Source organism: Oncorhynchus keta, chromosome 20 (assembly GCF_023373465.1).
Source record: "Oncorhynchus keta strain PuntledgeMale-10-30-2019 chromosome 20, Oket_V2, whole genome shotgun sequence".
Classification (NCBI taxonomy): Eukaryota; Metazoa; Chordata; class Actinopteri; order Salmoniformes; family Salmonidae; genus Oncorhynchus; species Oncorhynchus keta.
In genome coordinates, this window is record NC_068440.1 from 48,160,123 (window position 1) to 48,183,768 (window position 23,646).

At 40.9% G+C, this 23,646-nt stretch overlaps 3 protein-coding genes and 1 long non-coding RNA gene across 5 annotated transcripts in view; 1 reads left to right on the forward strand and 3 right to left on the reverse strand.

Moving 5' to 3' along the window:
* Positions 1 to 2,323: 2,323 nt before the first annotated feature.
* On the reverse strand, positions 2,324 to 4,197 carry LOC127910112 (neurofilament heavy polypeptide-like). The gene is made up of 5 exons (XM_052473177.1): positions 4,168 to 4,197; positions 3,840 to 4,086; positions 3,588 to 3,767; positions 2,868 to 3,191; positions 2,324 to 2,795 (listed from the first exon to the last, which is right to left on the reverse strand). Exons 1-5 carry the CDS (start codon positions 4,195 to 4,197, stop codon positions 2,644 to 2,646), a joined length of 933 nt encoding a protein of 310 aa, XP_052329137.1. The 3' UTR covers positions 2,324 to 2,643.
* Positions 4,198 to 5,384: 1,187 nt separating this feature from the next.
* LOC118374324 (DNA-directed RNA polymerases I, II, and III subunit RPABC4) lies at positions 5,385 to 7,630 on the reverse strand. 2 transcript variants are annotated; one of them, XM_035760699.2, is made up of 4 exons: positions 7,478 to 7,630; positions 6,907 to 6,975; positions 6,545 to 6,637; positions 5,385 to 5,613 (listed from the first exon to the last, which is right to left on the reverse strand). In XM_035760699.2, exons 2-4 carry the CDS (start codon positions 6,965 to 6,967, stop codon positions 5,591 to 5,593), a joined length of 177 nt encoding a protein of 58 aa, XP_035616592.1. In that variant the 5' UTR covers positions 6,968 to 6,975; positions 7,478 to 7,630; the 3' UTR covers positions 5,385 to 5,590. The 2 variants fall into 2 exon arrangements, with proteins under 2 accessions (XP_035616592.1, XP_035616593.1); XM_035760700.2 differs by lacking the exon at positions 7,478 to 7,630 and adding an exon at positions 7,314 to 7,452.
* A 1,732-nt stretch (positions 7,631 to 9,362) lies between these two features.
* LOC118374322 (serine/threonine-protein kinase 3) overlaps positions 9,363 to 23,646 on the forward strand; it is a 29,662-nt gene continuing 15,378 nt past the window's right edge. Inside the window, exons 1-8 of the mRNA XM_052473137.1 lie at positions 9,363 to 9,535; positions 13,037 to 13,117; positions 13,450 to 13,578; positions 13,765 to 13,879; positions 14,024 to 14,187; position 14,585; positions 14,641 to 14,808; positions 22,659 to 22,796. Coding sequence (XP_052329097.1) covers positions 9,513 to 9,535; positions 13,037 to 13,117; positions 13,450 to 13,578; positions 13,765 to 13,879; positions 14,024 to 14,187; position 14,585; positions 14,641 to 14,808; positions 22,659 to 22,796 — 819 coding nt within the window. The 5' untranslated portion in view covers positions 9,363 to 9,512. The remainder of the gene's footprint in view (positions 9,536 to 13,036; positions 13,118 to 13,449; positions 13,579 to 13,764; positions 13,880 to 14,023; positions 14,188 to 14,584; positions 14,586 to 14,640; positions 14,809 to 22,658; positions 22,797 to 23,646) is intronic.
* LOC127910085 (uncharacterized) lies at positions 9,783 to 12,799 on the reverse strand. Its single transcript, XR_008073898.1, has 2 exons — positions 12,719 to 12,799; positions 9,783 to 10,612 (listed from the first exon to the last, which is right to left on the reverse strand). It is a non-coding gene; the product is annotated as an uncharacterized LOC127910085 (long non-coding RNA).

The window sequence follows — 23,646 nt, forward strand, 5'->3', positions numbered from 1 at the left end:
TTGTAATACTTCTGACAGCCATCTGTTTAACTCTGCCCATAACTTTTGGACTTTATAACGTTCCCAGAACTCATGGATTATTGAGTCATTGTTAGTTTTACACTTCAGAGATGATTCTGCCATTGTGCTGTAGAATGTGTGAATCATGTCTCTTGTATAAGAAATTATATACATGAGTTTATACTGGATTAAGCGTACATTTTTGACAACTGTAACTTCGTTAGTTATGTGCCAACATTCCCTCCAACATCAGTTATTTTTATGTCTCGGTTCCAATAGTTTATATTTTTTTCTAAGAGGTTGTCAGTTGGATAGGCTCTCTGCAAGGTTTATATATCTTACCTATCACATGAACAGCCTTTTCTGACTCAAATAAGATTCCCTCGAGGTTTCTCTGATATCCAAATGACTTAAAAAGCAACATTTCATGATATGAAACTTTTAAGTTGCATGTATTTGAAAATACTGTATCTACATTGGTCAGTCCAAAATGACTTTTTAATTCTGTCATGGAAATACATTTATTTCCTGTTACCAAGTCATTTATGGTTTCTATGCCTTTTGTTTTCCATGTGGACCAATTTATCAGTGAATTGTGAAAAGCTTTCCAAGCATTGTTCCAAATGGTTGTGTTGTTAGGGAGTGACATTGGTTCTTTCCAAGCATTGTTCCAAATGGTTGTGTTTTTAGGGAGTGACATTGGTTCTTTCCAAGCATTGTTCCAAATGGTTGTGTTTTTAGGGAGTGACATTGGTTCTTTCCAAGCATTGTTCCAAATGGTTGTGTTGTTAGGGAGTGACATTGGTTCTTTCCAAGCATTGTTCCAAATGGTTGTGTTTTTAGGGAGTGACATTGGTTCTTTCCAAGCATTGTTCCAAATGGTTGTGTTGTTAGGGAGTGACATTGGTTCTTTCCAAGCATTGTTCCAAATGGTTGTGTTTTTAGGGAGTGACATTGGTTCTTTCCAAGCATTGTTCCAAATGGTTGTGTTTTTAGGGAGTGACATTGGTTCTTTCCAAGCATTGTTCCAAATGGTTGTGTTTTTAGGGAGTGACATTGGTTCTTTCCAAGCATTGTTCCAAATGGTTGTGTTTTTAGGGAGTGACATTGGTTCTTTCCAAGCATTGTTCCAAATGGTTGTGTTTTTAGGGAGTGACATTGGTTCTTTCCAAGCATTGTTCCAAATGGTTGTGTTTTTAGGGAGTGACATTGGTTCTTTCCAAGCATTGTTCCAAATGGTTGTGTTTTTAGGGAGTGACATTGGTTCTTTCCAAGCATTGTTCCAAATGGTTGTGTTTTTAGGGAGTGACATTGGTTCTTTCCAAGCATTGTTCCAAATGGTTGTGTTTTTAGGGAGTGACATTGGTTCTTTCCAAGCATTGTTCCAAATGGTTGTGTTTTTAGGGAGTGACATTGGTTCTTTCCAAGCATTGTTCCAAATGGTTGTGTTTTTAGGGAGTGACATTGGTTCTTTCCAAGCATTGTTCCAAATGGTTGTGTTTTTAGGGAGTGACATTGGTTCTTGTAAAATACGTTTCATCTTCTTCCATATTGTTATACTGTTTTAACTATGAACTTGTTCATGTTCTTAGCTTTATCTTTGAAAATAGACACGTAAAAAGATTCTGGGGATGAGCATGCGCATTTTGATTATGTACCCATTGTTCCTCGTTAGTGCGTTTAACTATATGTCACAAGTAAAAGCCTTGGGTAGAGAGTTGATACAATTCCAAGTCTGGAAGGTTAAAACCACCCTCAGACTCAGGAAGGTTAAAACCACCCTCAGACTCAGGAAGGTTAAAACCCCCCTCAGACTCAGGAAGGTTAAAACCCCCCTCAGACTCAGGAAGGTTAAAACCCCCCTCAGACTCAGGAAGGTTAAAACCCCCCTCAGACTCAGAAAGGTTAAAACCACCCTTAGACTCAGGAAGGTTAAAACCACCCTTAGACTCAGGAAGGTTTAAACCATCCTCAGACTCAGGAAGGTTTAAACCACCCTCAGACTCAGGAAGGTTATAACCCCCCTCAGACTCAGGAAGGTTAAAACCACCCTCAGACTCAGGAAGGTTAAAACCACCCTCAGACTCAGGAAGGTTAAAACCACCCTCAGACTCAGGAAGGTTAAAACCACCCTCAGACTCAGGAAGGTTAAAACCCCCCTCAGACTCAGGAAGGTTAAAACCACCCTCAGACTCAGGAAGGTTAAAACCACCCTCAGACTCAGGAAGGTTTAAACCACCCTCAGACTCAGAAAGGTTTAAACCACCCTCAGACTCAGGAAGGTTATAACCCCCCTCAGACTCAGGAAGGTTAAAACCACCCTCAGACTCAGGAAGGTTAAAACCACCCTCAGACTCGGGAAGATGTTCTATGAGTTTTAACTGCCCATAAAGTCTGTTTTGACAGAGTATACATTTTAAAGAATGTCTTCGGTGGGGTAATTGGTATTACCAAAAATAAAACCAAAACCTTTTGTCAGCCATGCCGTTCTAAAGAGTTTATTCTCCCTGTATGATTCATGGGAAGATTATTCCATTGAATTAGATCTGCTTTCATGTGGTTGAGTAATGGAATAAAGTTATCTTTATATATTTGTTGGCACTTATTAAGAATCCTAAGTATTTTATATGTTTTGCGGACCACTTAAAGCACAGGTGTCAAACTCATTCCACAGAGGGCCGAGTGTCTGCGGGTTTTTGCTCCTCTCTTGTTCTTGATTGATGAATTAAGGTCACTAATTAGTAAGGAACTCCCCTCGCCTGGTTGTCTAGGTCTCAGTAAGGAACTCCCCTCACCTGGTTGTCTAGGTCTCAGTAAGGAACTCTCCTCACCTGGTTGTCTAGATCTCAGTAAGGAACTCCCCTCACCTGGTTGTCTAGATCTCAGTAAGGAACTCCCCTCGCCTGGTTGTCTAGGTCTCAGTAAGGAACTCCCCTCACCTGGTTGTCTAGGTCTCAGTAAGGAACTCTCCTCACCTGGTTGTCTAGATCTCAGTAAGGAACTCCCCTCACCTGGTTGTCTAGGTCTCAGTAAGGAACTCCCCTCACCTGGTTGTCTAGGTCTCAGTAAGGAACTCCCCTCACCTGGTTGTCTAGATCTCAGTAAGGAACTCCCCTCACCTGGTTGTCTAGGTCTCAGTAAGGAACTCCCCTCACCTGGTTGTCTAGATCTCAGTAAGGAACTCCCCTCACCTGGTTGTCTAGATCTCAGTAAGGAACTCTCCGCACCTGGTTGTCTAGATCTCAGTAAGGAACTCCCCTCACCTGGTTGTCTAGATCTCAGTAAGGAACTCTCCTCACCTGGCTGTCTAGATCTCAGTAAGGAACTCCCCTAACCTGGTTGTCTAGATCTCAGTAAGGAACTCTCCTCACCTGGCTGTCTAGATCTCAGTAAGGAACTCTCCTCACCTGGCTGTCTAGATCTCAGTAAGGAACTCTCCTCACCTGGCTGTCTAGATCTCAGTAAGGAACTCCCCTAACCTGGTTGTCTAGATCTCAGTAAGGAACTCTCCTCACCTGGCTGTCTAGATCTCAGTAAGGAACTCTCCTCACCTGGCTGTCTAGATCTCAGTAAGGAACTCCCCTCACCTGGTTGTCTAGATCTCAGTAAGGAACTCCCCTCACCTGGTTGTCTAGATCTCAGTAAGGAACTCCCCTCACCTGGTTGTCTAGATCTCAGTAAGGAACTCCCCTCACCTGGTTGTCTAGGTCTCAGTAAGGAACTCCCCTCACCTGGTTGTCTAGATCTCAGTAAGGAACTCTCCTCACCTGGCTGTCTAGATCTCAGTAAGGAACTCCCCTAACCTGGTTTTCTAGATCTCAGTAAGGAACTCCCCTCACCTGGTTGTCTAGATCTCAGTAAGGAACTCTCCTCACCTGGCTGTCTAGATCTCAGTAAGGAACTCCCCTCACCTGGTTGTCTAGATCTCAGTAAGGAACTCCCCTCACCTGGTTGTCTAGATCTCAGTAAGGAACTCCCCTCACCTGGTTGTCTAGGTCTCAGTAAGGAACTCCCCTCACCTGGTTGTCTAGATCTCAGTAAGGAACTCTCCTCACCTGGCTGTCTAGATCTCAGTAAGGAACTCCCCTAACCTGGTTTTCTAGGTCTTAATTGACAGGAACAACCAAAAACCAGCAGACACTAGGAATAATGGAATAAGTCTGATACCCCTATCTCAGAGGATTTGCTGTAGATCATGAGTTATGCTTTCTTTCTTTTTATCCACGTTCATTTCATATCCTGAGATTTTAGAACATTCTGAAAATATTTTCAGCAAGGGGGTCGAGTTTTCAATATTGGTCAGGTATATGAGGGGGATCATCTGCAAATATGTTTAGTTTATATTCCTGTTTATCAATACTGATATGTTTGTGTCCTATCTAATTCTTTCTGGAAGCGGTTCAATTTCCAGTGCAAACGTGAGAGGACAGAATCCCTGTCTTGGTCCCCTTTCTAAAGCAATTTTATCAGATAATGTATTATTTGTGTATATTTTTGCGCATTTAAAGAAATGTTTTTATGAAATGTATTATTTCAGCTGGAAAGTTAAAAGCTTCCAAAGTTTTGAATAGAAAAGGCCATTCATGACAGCCGAAAGCCTTTTCGGCATCAACAGCCATTATTGATACATCTAGATCTTGTTTTTTTAGCGTATTGTATTAAACTGAAACATGTTCTTGTATTTGTTTGTGTACATTTTTAATAAACCCTGTTTGGTTGATATGTATCTAATCTGGTAAGACTTTTGCCATTCTATTGCTTATGAGCTTTGTTATTATTTTGTCTCAATTTATTAAACTTATGGATCTATAATGAGCAGGGGACTCTCCAGATTTTAACAGAACTGAAATAACTGTTTCATACATGGAAGTAGGAAGTACTGAATGGGGCGGCAGCGTAGCCTAGTGGTCAGAGCGTTGGACTAGTAACTGAAAGGTTGAAAGTTCAAATTCCAAGCTGACAAGGTACAAATCTGTCATTATGCCCCTGAACAAGGCAGTTAACCCACTAGGCTGTCATTAAAAATAAGAATTTGTTCTTAACAGACTTGCCTAAGTAAAAAATTGAGTCCTGTGTGTTGTCATTTGTGTAAATAGGGGGGCTACCTTCTCCCAAAATGTTAATTCTATGAGAAAGCTGTCCATTCCTGGTGCTTTTCTCCATGCAAATGTTTTAACAGTGTCCAATATTTATTTTTGGGTGATATCTATTTTTTGTCTGCTGATAGACTCACCAACCCTGAAGCAACTAAGGCCAACTGTTGTTTAAATCTGATTTATATCGATTCTGTTGTTTCTAATTAACACATTTGCATTCTTTGTATTTTCAAATGATAACAATATTGTTCAGTTTCATTTCTTGATGTGCAAAAACCACAAGTTCAATCAATCAGGATGTATTTTATAAACCATATCTATCATTGATTACAGTTGCAGGAACATAATCAACCAACTGGGCACCCATACTGGCACTGCTTCCCAAGCCTGTGGGATTTCCTAGAAAGAATATGAAGTGTTGGTGACTTGGTGCAACACTGTGACACACTAAACACTAACAGAACAAAAATGAGTCAAAGTTGTAGTCGTCCACTTCACCGCGCGTCAAACACAACCACTGGAGTCTGGGAGTCGAGGAATAGCAACAACAATGGAAAATATTATTTCATATAGTAAGTAGCCTTGCACGAGTCTTGGCTTGTGCGAGCCATAACGGCTAATATGAGCAGGAGCCTATCTCCTGTTTTTGTAGCGTGAGTCAGCTTGATGTACAAGTACAACCCCTGGACAGGATGTTAGTCTATCACAGGGCAATTTTCTATAATGTACAGTAATGATTGGGTCCCTCCTAGAATTCTTATGTAGAAGGACCGAAGCTCCGTTCAGGTGACCTTTTAAAAGGTCATTCTACTCCAAAATGAATGACAATAAAATTATGCAAACACCATCTAAAATAGAATTTCCACCTCCAGAAATGAGCCCAATAACACATTGGTAAAATTATTTGTTAGAATTATTTTAACATTTTGGGAATATTTGTTTTTGCGACTGCAAGAATTGTTGTTCATTGACTGCTTGTCAGAATCCATATTCCCTAAGGCACTCATAAAATAAAAAATTATGTAAAAAAAAAAAAAATTGCACCCCTTTTTCGTGGTATCCAATTGGTAGTGAAAATCTTGTCTCATCGCTGCAACTCCTGTACGGACTCGGGAGAGCCGTGTGTCCTCTGAAACACAACCCAACCAAGCCGCACTGCTTCTTGACACAATGCCCTATGGCACTCATAACTTGAGCCATAACAGAATATTCCTTTCGCATAGAACACACAACAAGCCAACTAGGTAAATAGACCAACTATTCTACTCATTTCATTTGCACAGGAAAAGTAAAATGTCTACTGTTCTAGCATCTTCAAAGTGTGCCTCAGCAGAAATATATTTTCACATTAAATATATATATTTTTTGCTTGGCGGCAATGATTTTTCTGTGGCAAATAGCAGTGAACAGGAAAATAAGTGCAGCAGAAACACTATTTAAAAGGATACATCTCTTTGTTCTCTTCTTGTACATGATTCTGTATCCACACTCTCTGCATCTGATTGGATCACGAGCCTTAATTTCATTTTCAGTGTGGCATTCTGTTTGGAGAGAAAACAACATTTCAGCCACTACTACAGCAGACATACTGGTAAGCATTCTGTAAGGCACGAGCTGCAGCAGTACATCAACCACGTAGATAAATGTATAGATATGGGTGAACAAAACAAGGGTAGACAACTGAGGGGGCATGTTATGAAAAGTTACTAATAGTCTTAGTTACAGTACAAAGACAAAGCATGGATTTTAAAAAAAATAGCACCCCATGTACAGTATAATAGAATATTAGTTTCAGAACAGCAGACATTACCCCCACATATGTAGATCATAGGCTGTTGCTTGGGGGGTTGCACATCTTTTTGAGCGTCCATGCTTGAATCTGGAGAAAAATCAGATTAAACATTGTCAGTACTGTTTGGTAGTGTATTTGTATGCATTATGAATCCCCATTAGCTGTTGCCTTCCTGGTGTCCAGCAAAATTAAGGCAGTTATGCAGTTTTAAAAACAATACATTTCACAACACAATAAGTGTATGCCCTCAGGCCACTCCTGTACTACCTGTGTGTGTGTAGGCATATGACACATTTCTGAAATAGCCGAACCAGCATGGCTTATAAATGAGATTGTAATGACTAGCTAACATATAACAGGTTTGCAAAGTGAGCCAAAGGCATAATTATCTCACAGCAATTTAGCCAAATATTCTGATAACTAACCCCTTGTATCTGTGGTTTAGCCTTAGCTAGTTACTCTGCTATGAATGTTTTCCTGGCTAGCGTTAGCGGGCTAACTTCAAAATAATAACTGAGAAATATCAAAGCATATATCGTGTGTTTAAAACCAATTCAACTTGAAATAATTAGTCATTTAGGTAGCCTACCGGTTTAGAAAGTTGATAAATATGTTTTTTGTTTCTCTCATGCCAGCGTGCGCAGTCGTACTGGACGTCGCAACAACGTGATTCGTGATTGGTTACCTAATCCTCCATTGTAATTGGTCCATCAATGCTTGGCTGGATTTTTTTATTTTTATTTAACCTTTATTTAACTAGGCAAGTCAGTTAAAGAACAAATTCTTATTTACAATGACGCTTTATTCAATATATTTTCTAGCAGTTAGATGTCAAATTAAATATAACAATCGGTACATGGAGTCTTTCTATGTTTGTCACAAGCCATACTTAGTTTTTTTCTCGACGGGTCTTGGATGATTTTAGGTTCACAGCTCCAGAACAGCAGAGGGCGCTGTTCGGTTCATGTAAGCGCCGTTACACACTGCAAATCCGAAGACGATATCACCACAGATAGAACAATGAGACAGATATTTTACCGGATGTATAAATGTGAAGCATCCGTTTGGCGTTTCCACTCACTACCAAATATGGTGATGAGAAGAAGCCCAGTGGCGGGCAGTGTGGGAAGATGGGATCACATGGAATTCTACAAATGTTGTCATCGTTGAAACATTTGATCTCAATACAGTTTTCTGTTCCCAAAACTAAAATATGTTACAAACAGAGTGGACTAAGTATTGTAGACTTCACCCTTTGCCAAAGTTTAAGACAAACGCAGGAGGCCTTTTGTCTTTTGGTAGTCCATCATTGTAAATAAGAATTTGTTATTAACTGACTTGCCTAGTTAAATAAAGGTTAAATAAAATAGAATTATTGCACATGAACACTTCACAGAGCAGGCGTTCCCTCACGGAAAAATGAAAATATATGCTAGAACACGCCAATAGGCGAACTCGTGCATGGCTCTGCACCAGCCTTGCGTGTTCTGCCCACTATGACTCAATTGTTCCCATTGCAAATAACAGGCTGTGGTTTGTCTAGATTATCTTTGATACTGCCACACAATGAGTTAGTTCTAAAATGAGTTAGTTATAAAATGAGTTAGTTCTAAAATGAGTTAGTTCTAAAATGAGTTAGTTATAAAATGAGTTAGTTATAAAATGAGTTAGTTCTAAAATGAGTTAGTTATAAAATGAGTTAGTTATAAAATGAGTTAGTTATAAAATGAGTTAGTTATAAAATGAGTTAGTTATAAAATGAGTTAGTTATAAAATGAGTTAGTTCTAAAATGAGTTAGTTCTAAAATGAGTTAGTTATAAAAAAATCTTTGACGATGCCTTAAAGGCTTTTCAAATAGGACGAAATATAGTTCCTTGGTGGACTGAATGTGATAAGGCTTTTAAAACTTTAAAGAATCATTTGACATTTGATAGCATGATAGTCTTTCAGAGAAAGAGAGTGTTTTCTAGAATGCAAAGAAAGGTTCATGGAGGGAATTCTGTTCTTCTATAAGAAGGGAAACTCAACTGGGGGATGTGTGGAAGAGTGGATGTGGTTGGAAGAGTACATTTTTTTTTAATGGAAAAGCGTTGTACTGTGGAGCGCTACGGAGATTGTGGCAGCCGGTTAAATGGCGTTCCTTGAGAAGGCAAGAACAATATATATGTCAGGAGAAGTGCAGTATTATCATAAGGACACGTATACTTGGAATAGGAGGAATGGAGGGAAAAAGAGAGGCGGGCGAGGTCTAAGAGAGTGGGAGGATGAGGGTACGCTTGTATCTGTTAAAAAAGGGAGATGGTTTGTTTAAAGAAGAATGGTCGAAAGTGTAAGCAGAGTGAGCTGATGACAGGAGGAGAAATTGAAGTGAAAGCAGGGTGAAGTATCGGAGGTGGTAGGTGTGGTGTGGCCTCACACTCCGGTACAGTAGGTGGCGCTGTATGCGCATCAGTTGGTTGCGATTCCCCCGATAAAAGTTAATGAAGAATAAACCTTTTACACGACAGCTGACCGGACCTCTTGCCTAAAAACAACGACAGAAACAGAAAATATCACAAATATTAGTTTGAATTTGTTGTATTTTAGCGTTTTAAACAAGGGTGACTATTTGACGTTGTAAAGCATGGAGCCGACAGCGCCCAAAAGGTGTGTGGGAGTTAGACACATTTAGCATGTTTACTAACAATATTTGTCATGTTTTATAAGCTAGCCAGCTAGAGTGTTAGCTTCACCATTATGAGTCAAAGTGTGACTTGTAGTTATCTAACTAGATATATTATGCTTTACCTTAATGTAGCTACCGGTGGGCTAGTTTTCTAGTTAGACAGAAACGGTCTGAAAATGTATTATATGTTTTTGTCATGTTTACATTTATGCCTGAAAAGCTAGCTAACTACTTTGACATAAATTACATTAAAATCCATGTAGACCCAGTTCCACAATGCCAGTCATGTTGTTCATACTGTGAAATTGAAATGAATAGAAAGATATTGAACCCTCTTAACGAGAAAATAATGGGTCACTCCAATGGCTGCCTGGTGTTGTGATGCCATCATTTCCATACTAATTAAACATCTCTTTAAACTGATGCTGGATTTGTCATGGTAATGTAGAATACTAATTAAACATCTCTTTAAACTGATGCTGGATTTGTCATGGTAATGTAGAATGCTAATTAAACATCTCTTAAAACTGATGCTGGATTTGTCATGGTAATGTAGAATGCTAATTAAACATCTCTTAAAACTGATGCTGGATTTGTCATGGTAATGTAGAATGCTAATTAAACATCTCTTTAAACTGATGCTGGATTTGTCATGGTAATGTAGAATGCTAATTAAACATCTCTTTAAACTGATGCTGGATTTGTCATGGTAATGTAGAATGCTAATTAAACATCTCTTTAAACTGATGCTGGATTTGTCATGGTAATGTAGAATGCTAATTAAACATCTCTTTAAACTGATGCTGGATTTGTCATGGTAATGTAGAATACTAATTAAACATCTCTTTAAACTGATGCTGGATTTGTCATGGTAATGTAGAATGCTAATTAAACATCTCTTTAAACTGATGCTGGATTTGTCATGGTAATGTAGAATGCTAATTAAACATCTCTTTAAACTGATGCTGGATTTGTCATGGTAATGTAGAATGCTAATTAAACATCTCTTTAAACTGATGCTGGATTTGTCATGGTAATGTAGAATGCTAATTAAACATCTCTTTAAACTGATGCTGGATTTGTCATCGTAATGTAGAATGCTAATTAAACATCTCTTTAAACTGATGCTGGATTTGTCATGGTAATGTAGAATGCTAATTAAACATCTCTTTAAACTGATGCTGGATTTGTCATCGTAATGTAGAATGCTAATTAAACATCTCTTTAAACTGATGCTGGATTTGTCATGGTAATGTAGAATGCTAATTAAACATCTCTTTAAACTGATGCTGGATTTGTCATGGTAATGTAGAATGCTAATTAAACATCTCTTTAAACTGATGCTGGATTTGTCATGGTAATGTAGAATGCTAATTAAACATCTCTTTAAACTGATGCTGGATTTGTCATGGTAATGTAGAATGCTAATTAAACATCTCTTAAAACTGATGCTGGATTTGTCATGGTAATGTAGAATGCTAATTAAACATCTCTTTAAACTGATGCTGGATTTGTCATGGTAATGTAGAATGCTAATTAAACATCTCTTAAAACTGATGCTGGATTTGTCATGGTAATGTAGAATGCTAATTAAACATCTCTTTAAACTGATGCTGGATTTGTCATGGTAATGTAGAATGCTAATTAAACATCTCTTTAAACTGATGCTGGATTTGTCATGGTAATGTAGAATGCTAATTAAACATCTCTTTAAACTGATGCTGGATTTGTCATGGTAATGTAGAATGCTAATTAAACATCTCTTTAAACTGATGCTGGATTTGTCATGGTAATGTAGAATGCTAATTAAACATCTCTTTAAACTGATGCTGGATTTGTCATGGTAATGTAGAATGCTAATTAAACATCTCTTTAAACTGATGCTGGATTTGTCATGGTAATGTAGAATGCTAATTAAACATCTCTTTAAACTGATGCTGGATTTGTCATGGTAATGTAGAATGCTAATTAAACATCTCTTTAAACTGATGCTGGATTTGTCATGGTAATGTAGAATGCTAATTAAACATCTCTTTAAACTGATGCTGGATTTGTCATGGTAATGTAGAATGCTAATTAAACATCTCTTAAAACTGATGCTGGATTTGTCATGGTAATGTAGAATGCTAATTAAACATCTATTTAAACTGATGCTGGATTTGTCATGATAATGTAGAATGCTAATTAAACATCTCTTTAAACTGATGCTGGATTTGTCATGGTAATGTAGAATGCTAATTAAACATCTCTTTAAACTGATGCTGGATTTGTCATGGTAATGTAGAATGCTAATTAAACATCTCTTTAAACTGATGCTGGATTTGTCATGGTAATGTAGAATGCTAATTAAACATCTCTTTAAACTGATGCTGGATTTGTCATGGTAATGTAGAATGCTAATTAAACATCTCTTAAAACTGATGCTGGATTTGTCATGGTAATGTAGAATGCTAATTAAACATCTCTTTAAACTGATGCTGGATTTGTCATGGTAATGTAGAATGCTAATTAAACATCTCTTAAAACTGATGCTGGATTTGTCATGGTAATGTAGAATGCTAATTAAACATCTCTTTAAACTGATGCTGGATTTGTCATGGTAATGTAGAATGCTAATTAAACATCTCTTTAAACTGATGCTGGATTTGTCATGGTAATGTAGAATGCTAATTAAACATCTCTTAAAACTGATGCTGGATTTGTCATGGTAATGTAGAATGCTAATTAAACATCTCTTTAAACTGATGCTGGATTTGTCATGGTAATGTAGAATGCTAATTAAACATCTCTTAAAACTGATGCTGGATTTGTCATGGTAATGTAGAATGCTAATTAAACATCTCTTTAAACTGATGCTGGATTTGTCATGGTAATGTAGAATGCTAATTAAACATCTCTTAAAACTGATGCTGGATTTGTCATGGTAATGTAGAATGCTAATTAAACATCTCTTTAAACTGATGCTGGATTTGTCATGGTAATGTAGAATGCTAATTAAACATCTCTTAAAACTGATGCTGGATTTGTCATGGTAATGTAGAATGCTAATTAAACATCTCTTAAAACTGATACTGGATTTGTCATGGTAATGTAGAATGCTAATTAAACATCTCTTTAAACTGATGCTGGATTTGTCATGGTAATGTAGAATGCTAATTAAACACCTCTTTAAACTGATGCTGGATTTGTCATGGTAATGTAGAATGCTAATTAAACATCTCTTTAAACTGATGCTGGATTTGTCATGGTAATGTAGAATGCTAATTCATATGATGCTAACTGATGTAGCTCATGGAATGTATTTTTTTGTTTGTTTAATCAACAAATCACAATGCAGATTGAATGGTACACTTCCTGCTTTTACTTCCAGGCACACTGTGTGGTACTGGTTATTAGTGTGGGGTCTGCCATCATTGACTTGAATAGGGACGCCTGTTCTATCCATTATATTTCTATTGTTCATGCTCAAACTTCCTCCACAGCAAGCTGAAGAAACTGAGCGAAGACAGTCTCACAAAACAACCGGAGGAGGTCTTTGATCTTCTGGAAAAACTAGGTGAAGGGTGAGAATATTCATTCGTTCATATATTTTCTTACAGCATTATAACTTGAATAACACTTATAATGAAAATAAAGAGATGTTCATGTAAATTGACATTATAATAATGACTAGATTATTTATGGAACAGCTGATGGAACCACTAATATGTATCTTAAGATATTGTTGAGGTATTATTATTAAATGTAAATGTAAATGTATTACCCTTACAAACTATCTCATGAACTTCTTATTTTTTCTTAAGATGCTTACGTTTTTACATGTGTTTTGTGAACCTGGGCCCTGGTCTTTGGTACTTTCTGCATCATTTCCACTGTCTTGATTCATCTCCTCCAGATCCTATGGCAGTGTGTTTAAAGCCATCCATAAGGAGTCAGGCCAGGTGGTGGCTATCAAACAGGTGCCTGTTGAGTCAGACCTCCAGGAGATCATCAAGGAGATATCCATCATGCAGCAGTGTGACAGGTATTCTGTATGTAAGAGAGGAAAGACTCTCTGGCCTAGACGTTCATCAGGCAGAGCTAGCATGGCTCCAGAGGCTAGTGAGAGGAGAACAGTCTCCTCCATTTTCACATGTCTATCTATATACTACACCAGTACCACACTCTGTTTGGTCAGCAAAATGTTTGTTCTGTCTCTCTTCCTGTCTAGCCCCTATGTGGTGAAGTACTATGGCAGCTACTTTAAGAACACAGACCTGTGGATAGTGATGGAGTACTGTGGAGCCGGCTCTGTTTCAGACATCATCAGACTACGCAATAAGACGGTCAGTATATTGACTAAAAGTGTGAGAATGAAGATGATCTTTTGTATTTCGGTAGCCTTTTACCAGTCATTTCTCATGTTAGTGTGTATTCATAGACTACTGAATTATCAGAATGAATCATTTATACCATCTCCTCTTGTAAAGCTCACAGAGGATGAGATAGCCACCATCCTCAAGTCCACATTGAAAGGTCTGGAGTATCTGCATTTCATGAGGAAGATCCACAGAGACATCAAGGCAGGCAACATTCTCCTCAACACAGAGGGCCATGCCAAACTGGCTGACTTTGGAGTAGCGGGACAACTCACGTCTACCTGTCTGTGTCTATCTGTCTATCTGTCTGAGTCTACCTGTCTATCTGTCTGAGTCTACCTGTCTGAGTCTACCTGTCTGAGTCTATCTGTCTGAGTCTATCTGTCTGAGTCTATCTGTCTGAGTCTATCTGTCTGAGTCTATCTGTCTGAGTCTATCTGTCTGAGTCGATCTGTCTGTGTCTATCTGTCTGTGTCTGCCTGTCTGTGTCTGCCTGTCTGTGTCTGCCTGTCTGTGTCTGCCTGTCTGTGTCTGCCTGTCTGTGTCTGCCTGTCTGTGTCTGCCTGTCTGTCTTAAACTCTCTCTGTCTCCCTGAAGTGAATTCTGTCTAACGATGTAATCTGGTGTCAGTTTGATCAGGCGTTCTTATTATCCTTGTAGTGATTGTAGCAGTGTATCACAGAAGTTTATATATAGACTAATGCTCCTATTATTCTGTCCCTGTCTAGGACACGATGGCAAAGCGGAACACAGTGATCGGGACTCCGTTCTGGATGGCTCCAGAGGTCATCCAGGAGATCGGATATAACTGTGTGGCAGACATCTGGTCCCTGGGCATCACCTCTATAGAGATGGCTGAGGGCAAACCTCCCTACGCTGATATACATCCCATGAGGGTGAGTCTAACCTCTAACCCTGGGCATCACCTCTATAGAGATGGCTGAGGGCAAACCTCCCTAAGCTGATATACATCCCATTAAGTTTGGGCAGGACAGTTCAGTGAGGTTAGTCTACATGTTGATTATAATTCACCTAGCTGCTGACTATACCTGAAAAATAAGACATCTGGGATACTTCACAAACACCTGGATGTCTCAGAATCACAAATAAACATTCTTCCAAATATATTTTATAACCCTTTTTTGGTTACTACATGATTCCATGTGTGTAATTTCATAGTTTTGATGTCTTCACTATTATTCTACAATGTAGAAAATAATTACAAATAAAGATGAACTCTTGAATGAGAAGGTGTGAACTTCTGACTGGTCAAATGTTTCTTCATTTGTACTATTGTCTACTCTGTAGAATAATAGTGAAGACATCAAAACTATGAAATTACACACATGGAATCATGTAGTAACCAAAAAAAGTGTTAAACAAATCAAAATATAGTTGAGATTCTTCAAAGTAGCCAATCTTTGCCTTGATGACAGCTTTGCACGCTCTTGGCATTCTCTCAACCAGCTTCATGAGGTCACCTGGAATGCATTTCAATTAACAGGTGTGCCTTAACTTCATTTGTGGAATTTCTTTCCTTAATGTGTTTGAGCCAATCAGTTGAGTTGTGACAAGGTAGGGGTGGTATACAGAACATAACCCTATTTGGTAAAAGACCAAGTCCATATTATGGCAAAAACAGCTCAAATAAGCAAAGAGAAATGACAGTCTATCTTTACTTTAAGACATGAAGGTCAGTCAATACAGAACATTTCAAGAACTCTGAAAGTTTGCAGTCGCAAAAACCATCAAGCGCAATGATTACATCATGAGGACCGCCACAGGAAAGGAGGACCCACAGTTACCTCTGCTGCAGAGAATAAGTTCATTCGAGTTACCAGCCTCAGAAATAGGAGCCCAAATAAATACTTCACAGAGTTCAAGTAACTTCCAGCGCCGACTGAGATGGCCGCCTCGCTTCGCGTTCCTAGGAAACTATGCAGTTTTTTGTTTTTTTTACGTGTTATTTCTTACATTAGTACCCCAGGTCATCTTAGGTTTCATTACATACAGTCGAGAAGAACTACTGAATATAAGATCAGCGTCAACTCACCATCAGTACGACCAAGAATATGTTTTCCGCGACGCGGATCCTGTGTTCTGCCTTACAAACAGGACAACGGAATGGATTCCATGCAGCGACCCAAAAAACGACTTCGAAAAAGAGGGAAACGTAGCGGTCTTCTGGTCAGACTCCGGACACGGGCACATCGTGCACCACTCCCCAGCATTCTTCTTGCCAATGTCCAGTCTCTTGACAACAAGGTTGATGCAATCCGAGAAAGGGTGGCATTCCAGAGGGACATCAGAGACTGCAACGTTCTCTGCTTCACGGAAACATGGCTCACTGAGAGACGCTATCCGGGCGGTGCAGCCAACGGGTTTCTCCACGCATCACGCCGACAGAAACAAACATCTTTCTGGTAAGAAGAGTGGCGGGGGCGTATGCCTTATGACTAACGAGACATGGTGTGATGAAAGAAACATACAGGAACTCAAATCCTTCTGTTCACCTGATTTAGAATTCCTCACAATCAAATGTAGACCGCATTATCTACCAAGAGAATTCTCTTCGATTATAATCACAGCCGTATATATCCCCCAAGCAGACACATCGATGGCTCTGAACAAACTTTATTTAACTCTTTGCAAACTGGAAACCATTTATCCGGAGGCTGCATTCATTGTAGCTGGGGATTTTAACAAAGCTAATCTGAAAACAAGACTCCCTAAATTTTATCAGCATATCGATTGCGCAACCAGGGGTGGTAAAACCTTGGATCATTGTTACTCTAACTTCCGCGAGGCATATAAGGCCCTGCCCCGCCCCCTTTCGGAAAAGCTGACCACGACTCCATTTTGCTGATCCCTGCCTACAGGCAGAAGCTAAAACAAGAGGCTCCCACGCTGAGGTCTGTCCAACGCTGGTCAGACCAAGCTGACTCCACACTCCAAGACTGCTTCCATCACGTGGACTGGGACATGTTTCGTATTGCGTCAGATAAAAATATTGACGAATACGCTGATTCGGTGTGCGAGTTCATTAGAACGTACGTTGAAGATGTCGTTCCCATAGCAACGATAAAAACATTCCCTAACCAGAAACCGTGGATTGATGGCAGCATTCGCGTGAAACTGAAAGCGCGAACCACTGCTTTTAATCAGGGCAAGGTGTCTGGTAACATGACCGAATACAAACAGTGCAGCTATTCCCTCCGCAAGGCTATTAAACAAGCTAAGCGTCAGTACAGAGACAAAGTAGAATCTCAATTCAACGGCTCAGACACAAGAGGCATGTGGCAGGGTCTACAGTCAATCACGGACTACAAGAAGAAACCCAGCCCAGTCACGGACCAGGATGTCTTGCTCCCAGGCAGATTAAATCACTTTTTTGCCCGCTTTGAGGACAATACAGTGCCACCGACACGGCCTGCAACAAAAACATGCGGTCTCTCCTTCACTGCAGCCGAGGTGAGTAAGACATTTAAACGTGTTAACCCTCGCAAGGCTGCAGGCCCAGACGGCATCCCCAGCCGCGCCCTCAGAGCATGCGCAGACCAGCTGGCCCGGTGTGTTTACGGACATATTCAATCAATCCCTATACCAGTCTGCTGTTCCCACATGCTTCAAGAGGGCCACCATTGTTCCTGTTCCCAAGAAAGCTAAGGTAACTGAGCTAAACGTCTACCGCCCCGTAGCACTCACTTCCGTCATCATGAAGTGCTTTGAGAGACTAGTCAAGGACCATATCACCTCCACCCTACCTGACACCCTAGACCCACTCCAATTTGCTTACCGCCCAAATAGGTCCACAGACGATGCAATCTCAACCACACTGCACACTGCCCTAACCCACCTGGACAAGAGGAATACCTATGTGAGAATGCTGTTCATCGACTACAGCTCGGCATTCAACACCATAGTACCCTCCAAGCTCGTCATCAAGCTCGAGACCCTGGGTCTCGACCCCGCCCTGTGCAACTGGGTACTGGACTTCCTGACGGGCCGCCCCCAGGTGGTGAGGGTAGGCAACAACATCTCCTCCCCGCTCATCCTCAACACGGGGCCCCACAAGGGTGCGTTCTGAGCCCTCTCCTGTACTCCCTGTTCACCCACGACTGCGTGGTCACGCACGCTCCAACTCAATCATCAAGTTTGCGGAAGTCACAACAGTGGTAGGCTTGATTACCAACAACGACGAGACGGCCTACAGGGAGGAGGTGAGGGCCTCGGAGTGTGGTGTCAGGAAAATAACCTCACACTCAACGTCAACAAAACTAAGGAGATGATTGTGGACTTCAGGAAACAGCAGAGGGAACACCCCCTATCCACATCGATGGAACAGTAGTGGAGAGGGTAGCTAGTTTTAAGTTCCTCGACATACACATCACAGACAAACTGAATTGGTCCACCCACACAGACAGCATCGTGAAGAAGGCGCAGCAGCGCCTCTTCAACTTCAGGAGGCTGAAGAAATTCGGCTTGTCACCAAAAGCACTCACAAACTTCTACAGATGCACAATCGAGAGCATCCTGGCGGGCTGTATCACCGCCTGGTACGGCAACTGCTCCGCCCTCAACCGTAAGGCTCTCCAGAGGGTAGTGAGGTCTGCATAACGCATCACCGGGGGCAAACTACCTGCCCTCCAGGACACCTACACCACCCGATGTTACAGGAAGGCCATAAAGATCATCAAGGACATCAACCACCCGAGCCACTGCCTGTTCACCCCGCTATCATCCAGAAGGCGAGGTCAGTACAGGTGCATCAAAGCTGGGACCGAGAGACTGAAAAACAGCTTCTATCTCAAGGCCATCAGACTGTTAAACAGCCACCACTAACATTGAGTGGCTGCTGCCAACACACTGTCAATGACACTGACCCACTCCAGCCACTTTAATAATGGGAATTGATGGGAAATGATGTAAATATATCAATAGCCACTTTAAACAATGCTACCTTATATAATGTTACTTACCCTACATTCATCTCATATGCATACGTATATACTGTACTCTATATCATCGACTGCATCCTTATGTAATACATGTATCACTAGCCACTTTAACTATGCCACTTTGTTTACTTTGTCTACATACTCATCTCATATGTATATACTGTACTCGATACCATCTACTGTATGCTGCTCTGTACCATCACTCATTCATATATCCTTATGTACATATTCTTTATCCCCTTACACTGTGTATAAGACAGTAGTTTTGGAATTGTTAGTTAGATTACTTGTTGGTTATTACTGCATTGTCGGAACTAGAAGCACAAGCATTTCGCTACACTCGCATTAACATCTGCTAACCATGTGTATGTGACAAATAAAATTTGACTTGATTTGATAACAGACACATCTCAACATCAACTGTTCAGAGGAGACTGCGTGAATCAGAAACCACTACTAAAGGACACCAATAATAAAAATAGATTTTCTTGGGCCAAGAAACACGAGCAATGGACATTAGACCAGTGGAAATCTGTCCTTTGGTCTGATGAGTCCGAATTGGAGATGTTTGGTTCCAACCCCGTGTCTTTGTGAGACGAGGTGTGGCTGAACAGATGATCTCCGCATGTGTATTTCCCACCGTGAAGCATGGAGGAGGAGGAGGTGTTATGGTGTGGGGGTGCTTTGCTGGTGACACTGTCAGTGATTTATTTACAATTCAAGGCACATAACCAGCATGGCTACCACAACATTCTGCAGCAATACGCCATCCCATCTGGTTTGGGCTTAGTGAGACTATCATTTGTTCTTCAACAGGACAATGACCCAACACACCTCCAGACTATGTAAGGGCTATTTGACCAAGAAGGAGAGTGATGGAGTGCTGCATCAGATGTCCTAGCCTCTACAATCATCCAACCTCAACCCAGTTGAGATGATTTAGGATGAGTTGGACCGCAGAGTGAAGGAAAAACAGACAACAAATGCTCAGCATATGTGGGAATTCCTTCAAGACTGATGTAAAAGAATTCCAGGTTAAGCTGGTTGAGAGAATGCCAAGAGTGTGCAAAACTGTCATCTCGGTGAAGGGTGGCAACTTTGAAGAATATAAAGTATATTTTGATTTGTTTAACACTTTTTTCTGTTACTTCATGATTCCATGTGTTATTTCATAGTTTGATGTCTTCATTGATATTCTACAATGTAGAAAATAGTAAAAAGAAAAACTCTTGAATGAGTAGGTCTGTCCAAACTGTTGACTGGTGCTGTGTGTGTGCATAGAGTCCATGCAAGAGCGTTAGTGGAAAAAAGGGTCAATGCAGGTAGTCCGGGTGTAGGCATTTGATTAGCTATTTAGCGGTCTTGGTTAGCAGTCTTATGGCTTGGGGGTAGAAGCTGTTCAGGGTCCTGTTGGTTCCACACTTAGTGCAGCGGTATCGTTTGCCGTGCAGTAGCACACAGAACAGTCTATGACTTGGGTGGCTGGAGTCGGACACATTTTTAGGACCTTCCTCTGACACCGCCTGATATAAAGGTCCTGGATGGCAGGGAGCTCTCGGCCCCAGTGATGAACTGGGCTTTACTCAACACACTTTGTAGCGCCTTGCAGGTGCCGTATCAAGCGGTCTACAGACATTCATTAGGGTTACAGAGAGGTTCTGTACCAAGCGGTCTATAGACATTCATTAGGGTTACAGAGAGGTTCAGTACCAAGCGGTCTATAGACATTCATTAGGGTTACAGAGAGGTTCTGTACCAGGCGGTCTATAGACATTCATTAGGGTTACAGAGAGGTTCTGTACCAAGCGGTCTATAGACATTCATTAGGGTTACAGAGAGGTTCAGTACCAAGCGGTCTATAGACATTCATTAGGGTTACAGAGAGGTTCTGTACCAAGCGGTCTATAGACATTCATTAGGTTTACAGAGAGGTTCTGTACCAAGCGGTCTATAGACATTCATTAGGGTTACAGAGAGGTTCTGTACCAAGCGGTCTATAGACATTCATTAGGGTTACAGAGAGGTTCTGTACCAAGCGGTCTATAGACATTCATTAGGGTTACAGAGAGGTTCAGTACCAAGCGGTCTATAGACATTCATTAGGGTTACAGAGAGGTTCTGTACCAAGCGGTCTATAGACATTCATTAGGGTTACAGAGAGGTTCTGTACCAAGCGGTCTATAGACATTCATTAGGGTTACAGAGAGGTTCTGTACCAAGCGGTCTATAGACATTCATTAGGGTTACAGAGAGGTTCAGTACCAAGCGGTCTACAGACATTCATTAGGGTTACAGAGAGGTTCTGTACCAAGCGGTCTATAGACATTCATTAGGGTTACAGAGAGGTTCTGTACCAAGCGGTCTATAGACATTCATTAGGGTTACAGAGAGGTTCTGTACCAAGCGGTCTATAGACATTCATTAGGGTTACAGAGAGGTTCTGTACCAAGCGGTCTATAGACATTCATTAGGGTTACAGAGAGGTTCTGTACCAAGCGGTCTATAGACATTCATTAGGGTTACAGAGAGGTTCTGTACCAAGCGGTCTATAGACATTCATTAGGGTTACAGAGAGGTTCTGTACCAAGCGGTCTATAGACATTCATTAGGGTTACAGAGAGGTTCTGTACCAAGCGGTCTATAGACATTCATTAGGGTTACAGAGAGGTTCAGTACCAAGCGGTCTATAGACATTCATTAGGGTTACAGAGAGGTTCAGTACCAAGCGGTCTATAGACATTCATTTGGTTTACAGAGAGGTTCAGTAGCAAGCGGTCTATAGACATTCATTAGGGTTACAGAGAGGTTCAGTAGCAAGCGGTCTATAGACATTCATTAGGGTTACAGAGAGGTTCAGTACCAAGCGGTCTATAGACATTCATTAGGGTTACAGAGAGGTTCTGTACCAAGCGGCCTATAGACATTCATTAGGGTTACAGAGAGGTTCTGTACCAAGCGGTCTATAGACATTCATTAGGATTACAGAGAGGTTCTGTACCAAGCGGTCTATAGACATTCATTAGGGTTACAGAGAGGTTCAGTACCAAGCGGTCTATAGACATTCATTAGGGTTACAGAGAGGTTCTGTACCAAGCGGTCTATAGACATTCATTAGGGTTACAGAGAGGTTCTGTACCAAGCGGTCTATAGACATTCATTAGGGTTACAGAGAGGTTCTGTACCAAGCGGTCTATAGACATTCATTAGGGTTACAGAGAGGTTCTGTACCAAGCGGCCTATAGACATTCATTAGGGTTACAGAGAGGTTCTGTACCAAGCGGTCTATAGACATTCATTAGGATTACAGAGAGGTTCTGTACCAAGCGGTCTATAGACATTCATTAGGGTTACAGAGAGGTTCAGTACCAAGCGGTCTATAGACATTCATTAGGGTTACAGAGAGGTTCTGTACCAAGCGGTCTATAGACATTCATTAGGGTTACAGAGAGGTTCTGTACCAAGCGGTCTATAGACATTCATTAGGGTTACAGAGAGGTTCTGTACCAAGCGGTCTATAGACATTCATTAGGGTTACAGAGAGGTTCAGTACCAAGCGGTCTATAGACATTCATTAGGGTTACAGAGAGGTTCTGTACCAAGCGGTCTATAGACATTCATTAGGGTTACAGAGAGGTTCAGTACCAAGCGGTCTATAGACATTCATTAGGGTTACAGAGAGGTTCTGTACCAAGCGGCCTATAGACATTCATTAGGGTTTACATTGAGACTTCTATACTACCTGCTTAACTAGGTGTTTTCTGTCTCTTCTTCCTCTGTATTACTGTCAGGCTATTTTCATGATCCCAACCAACCCTCCACCTACGTTCAGGAAGCCTGAGCTGTGGACAGACAACTTCACACACTTTGTAAAGAAATGTCTGGTGAAGAACCCAGAACAGAGAGCTACAGCCACGCAACTACTACAGGTGAGAGATACACACACAACTACTACAGGTGAGAGATACAGCCACACAACTACTACAGGTGAGAGATACACACGCAACTACTACAGGTGAGAGATACACACACAACTACTACAGGTGAGAGATACAGCCACACAACTACTACAGGTGAGAGATACACACACAACTACTACAGGTGAGAGATACACACACAACTACTACAGGTGAGAGATACACACACAACTACTACAGGTGAGAGTTACAGCCACACAACTACTACAGGTGAGAGATACACACACAACTACTACAGGTGAGAGATACACACACAACTACTACAGGTGAGAGATACACACACAACTACTACAGGTGAGAGATACACACACAACTACTACAGGTGAGAGATACACACACAACTACTACAGGTGAGAGATACACACACAACTACTACAGGTGAGAGATACACACACAACTACTACAGGTGAGAGATACAGCCACACAACTACTACAGGTGAGAGATACACACACAACTACTACAGGTGAGAGTTACACACACAACTACTACAGGTGAGAGATACACACACAACTACTACAGGTGAGAGATACACACACAACTACTACAGGTGAGAGCTACACACACAACTACTACAGGTGAGAGCTACACACACAACTACTACAGGTGAGAGCTACACACACAACTACTACAGGTGAGAGATACACACACAACTACTACAGGTGAGAGATACACACACAACTACTACAGGTGAGAGCTACACACACAACTACTACAGGTGAGAGATACACACACAACTACTACAGGTGAGAGATACACACACAACTACTACAGGTGAGAGATACACACACAACTACTACAGGT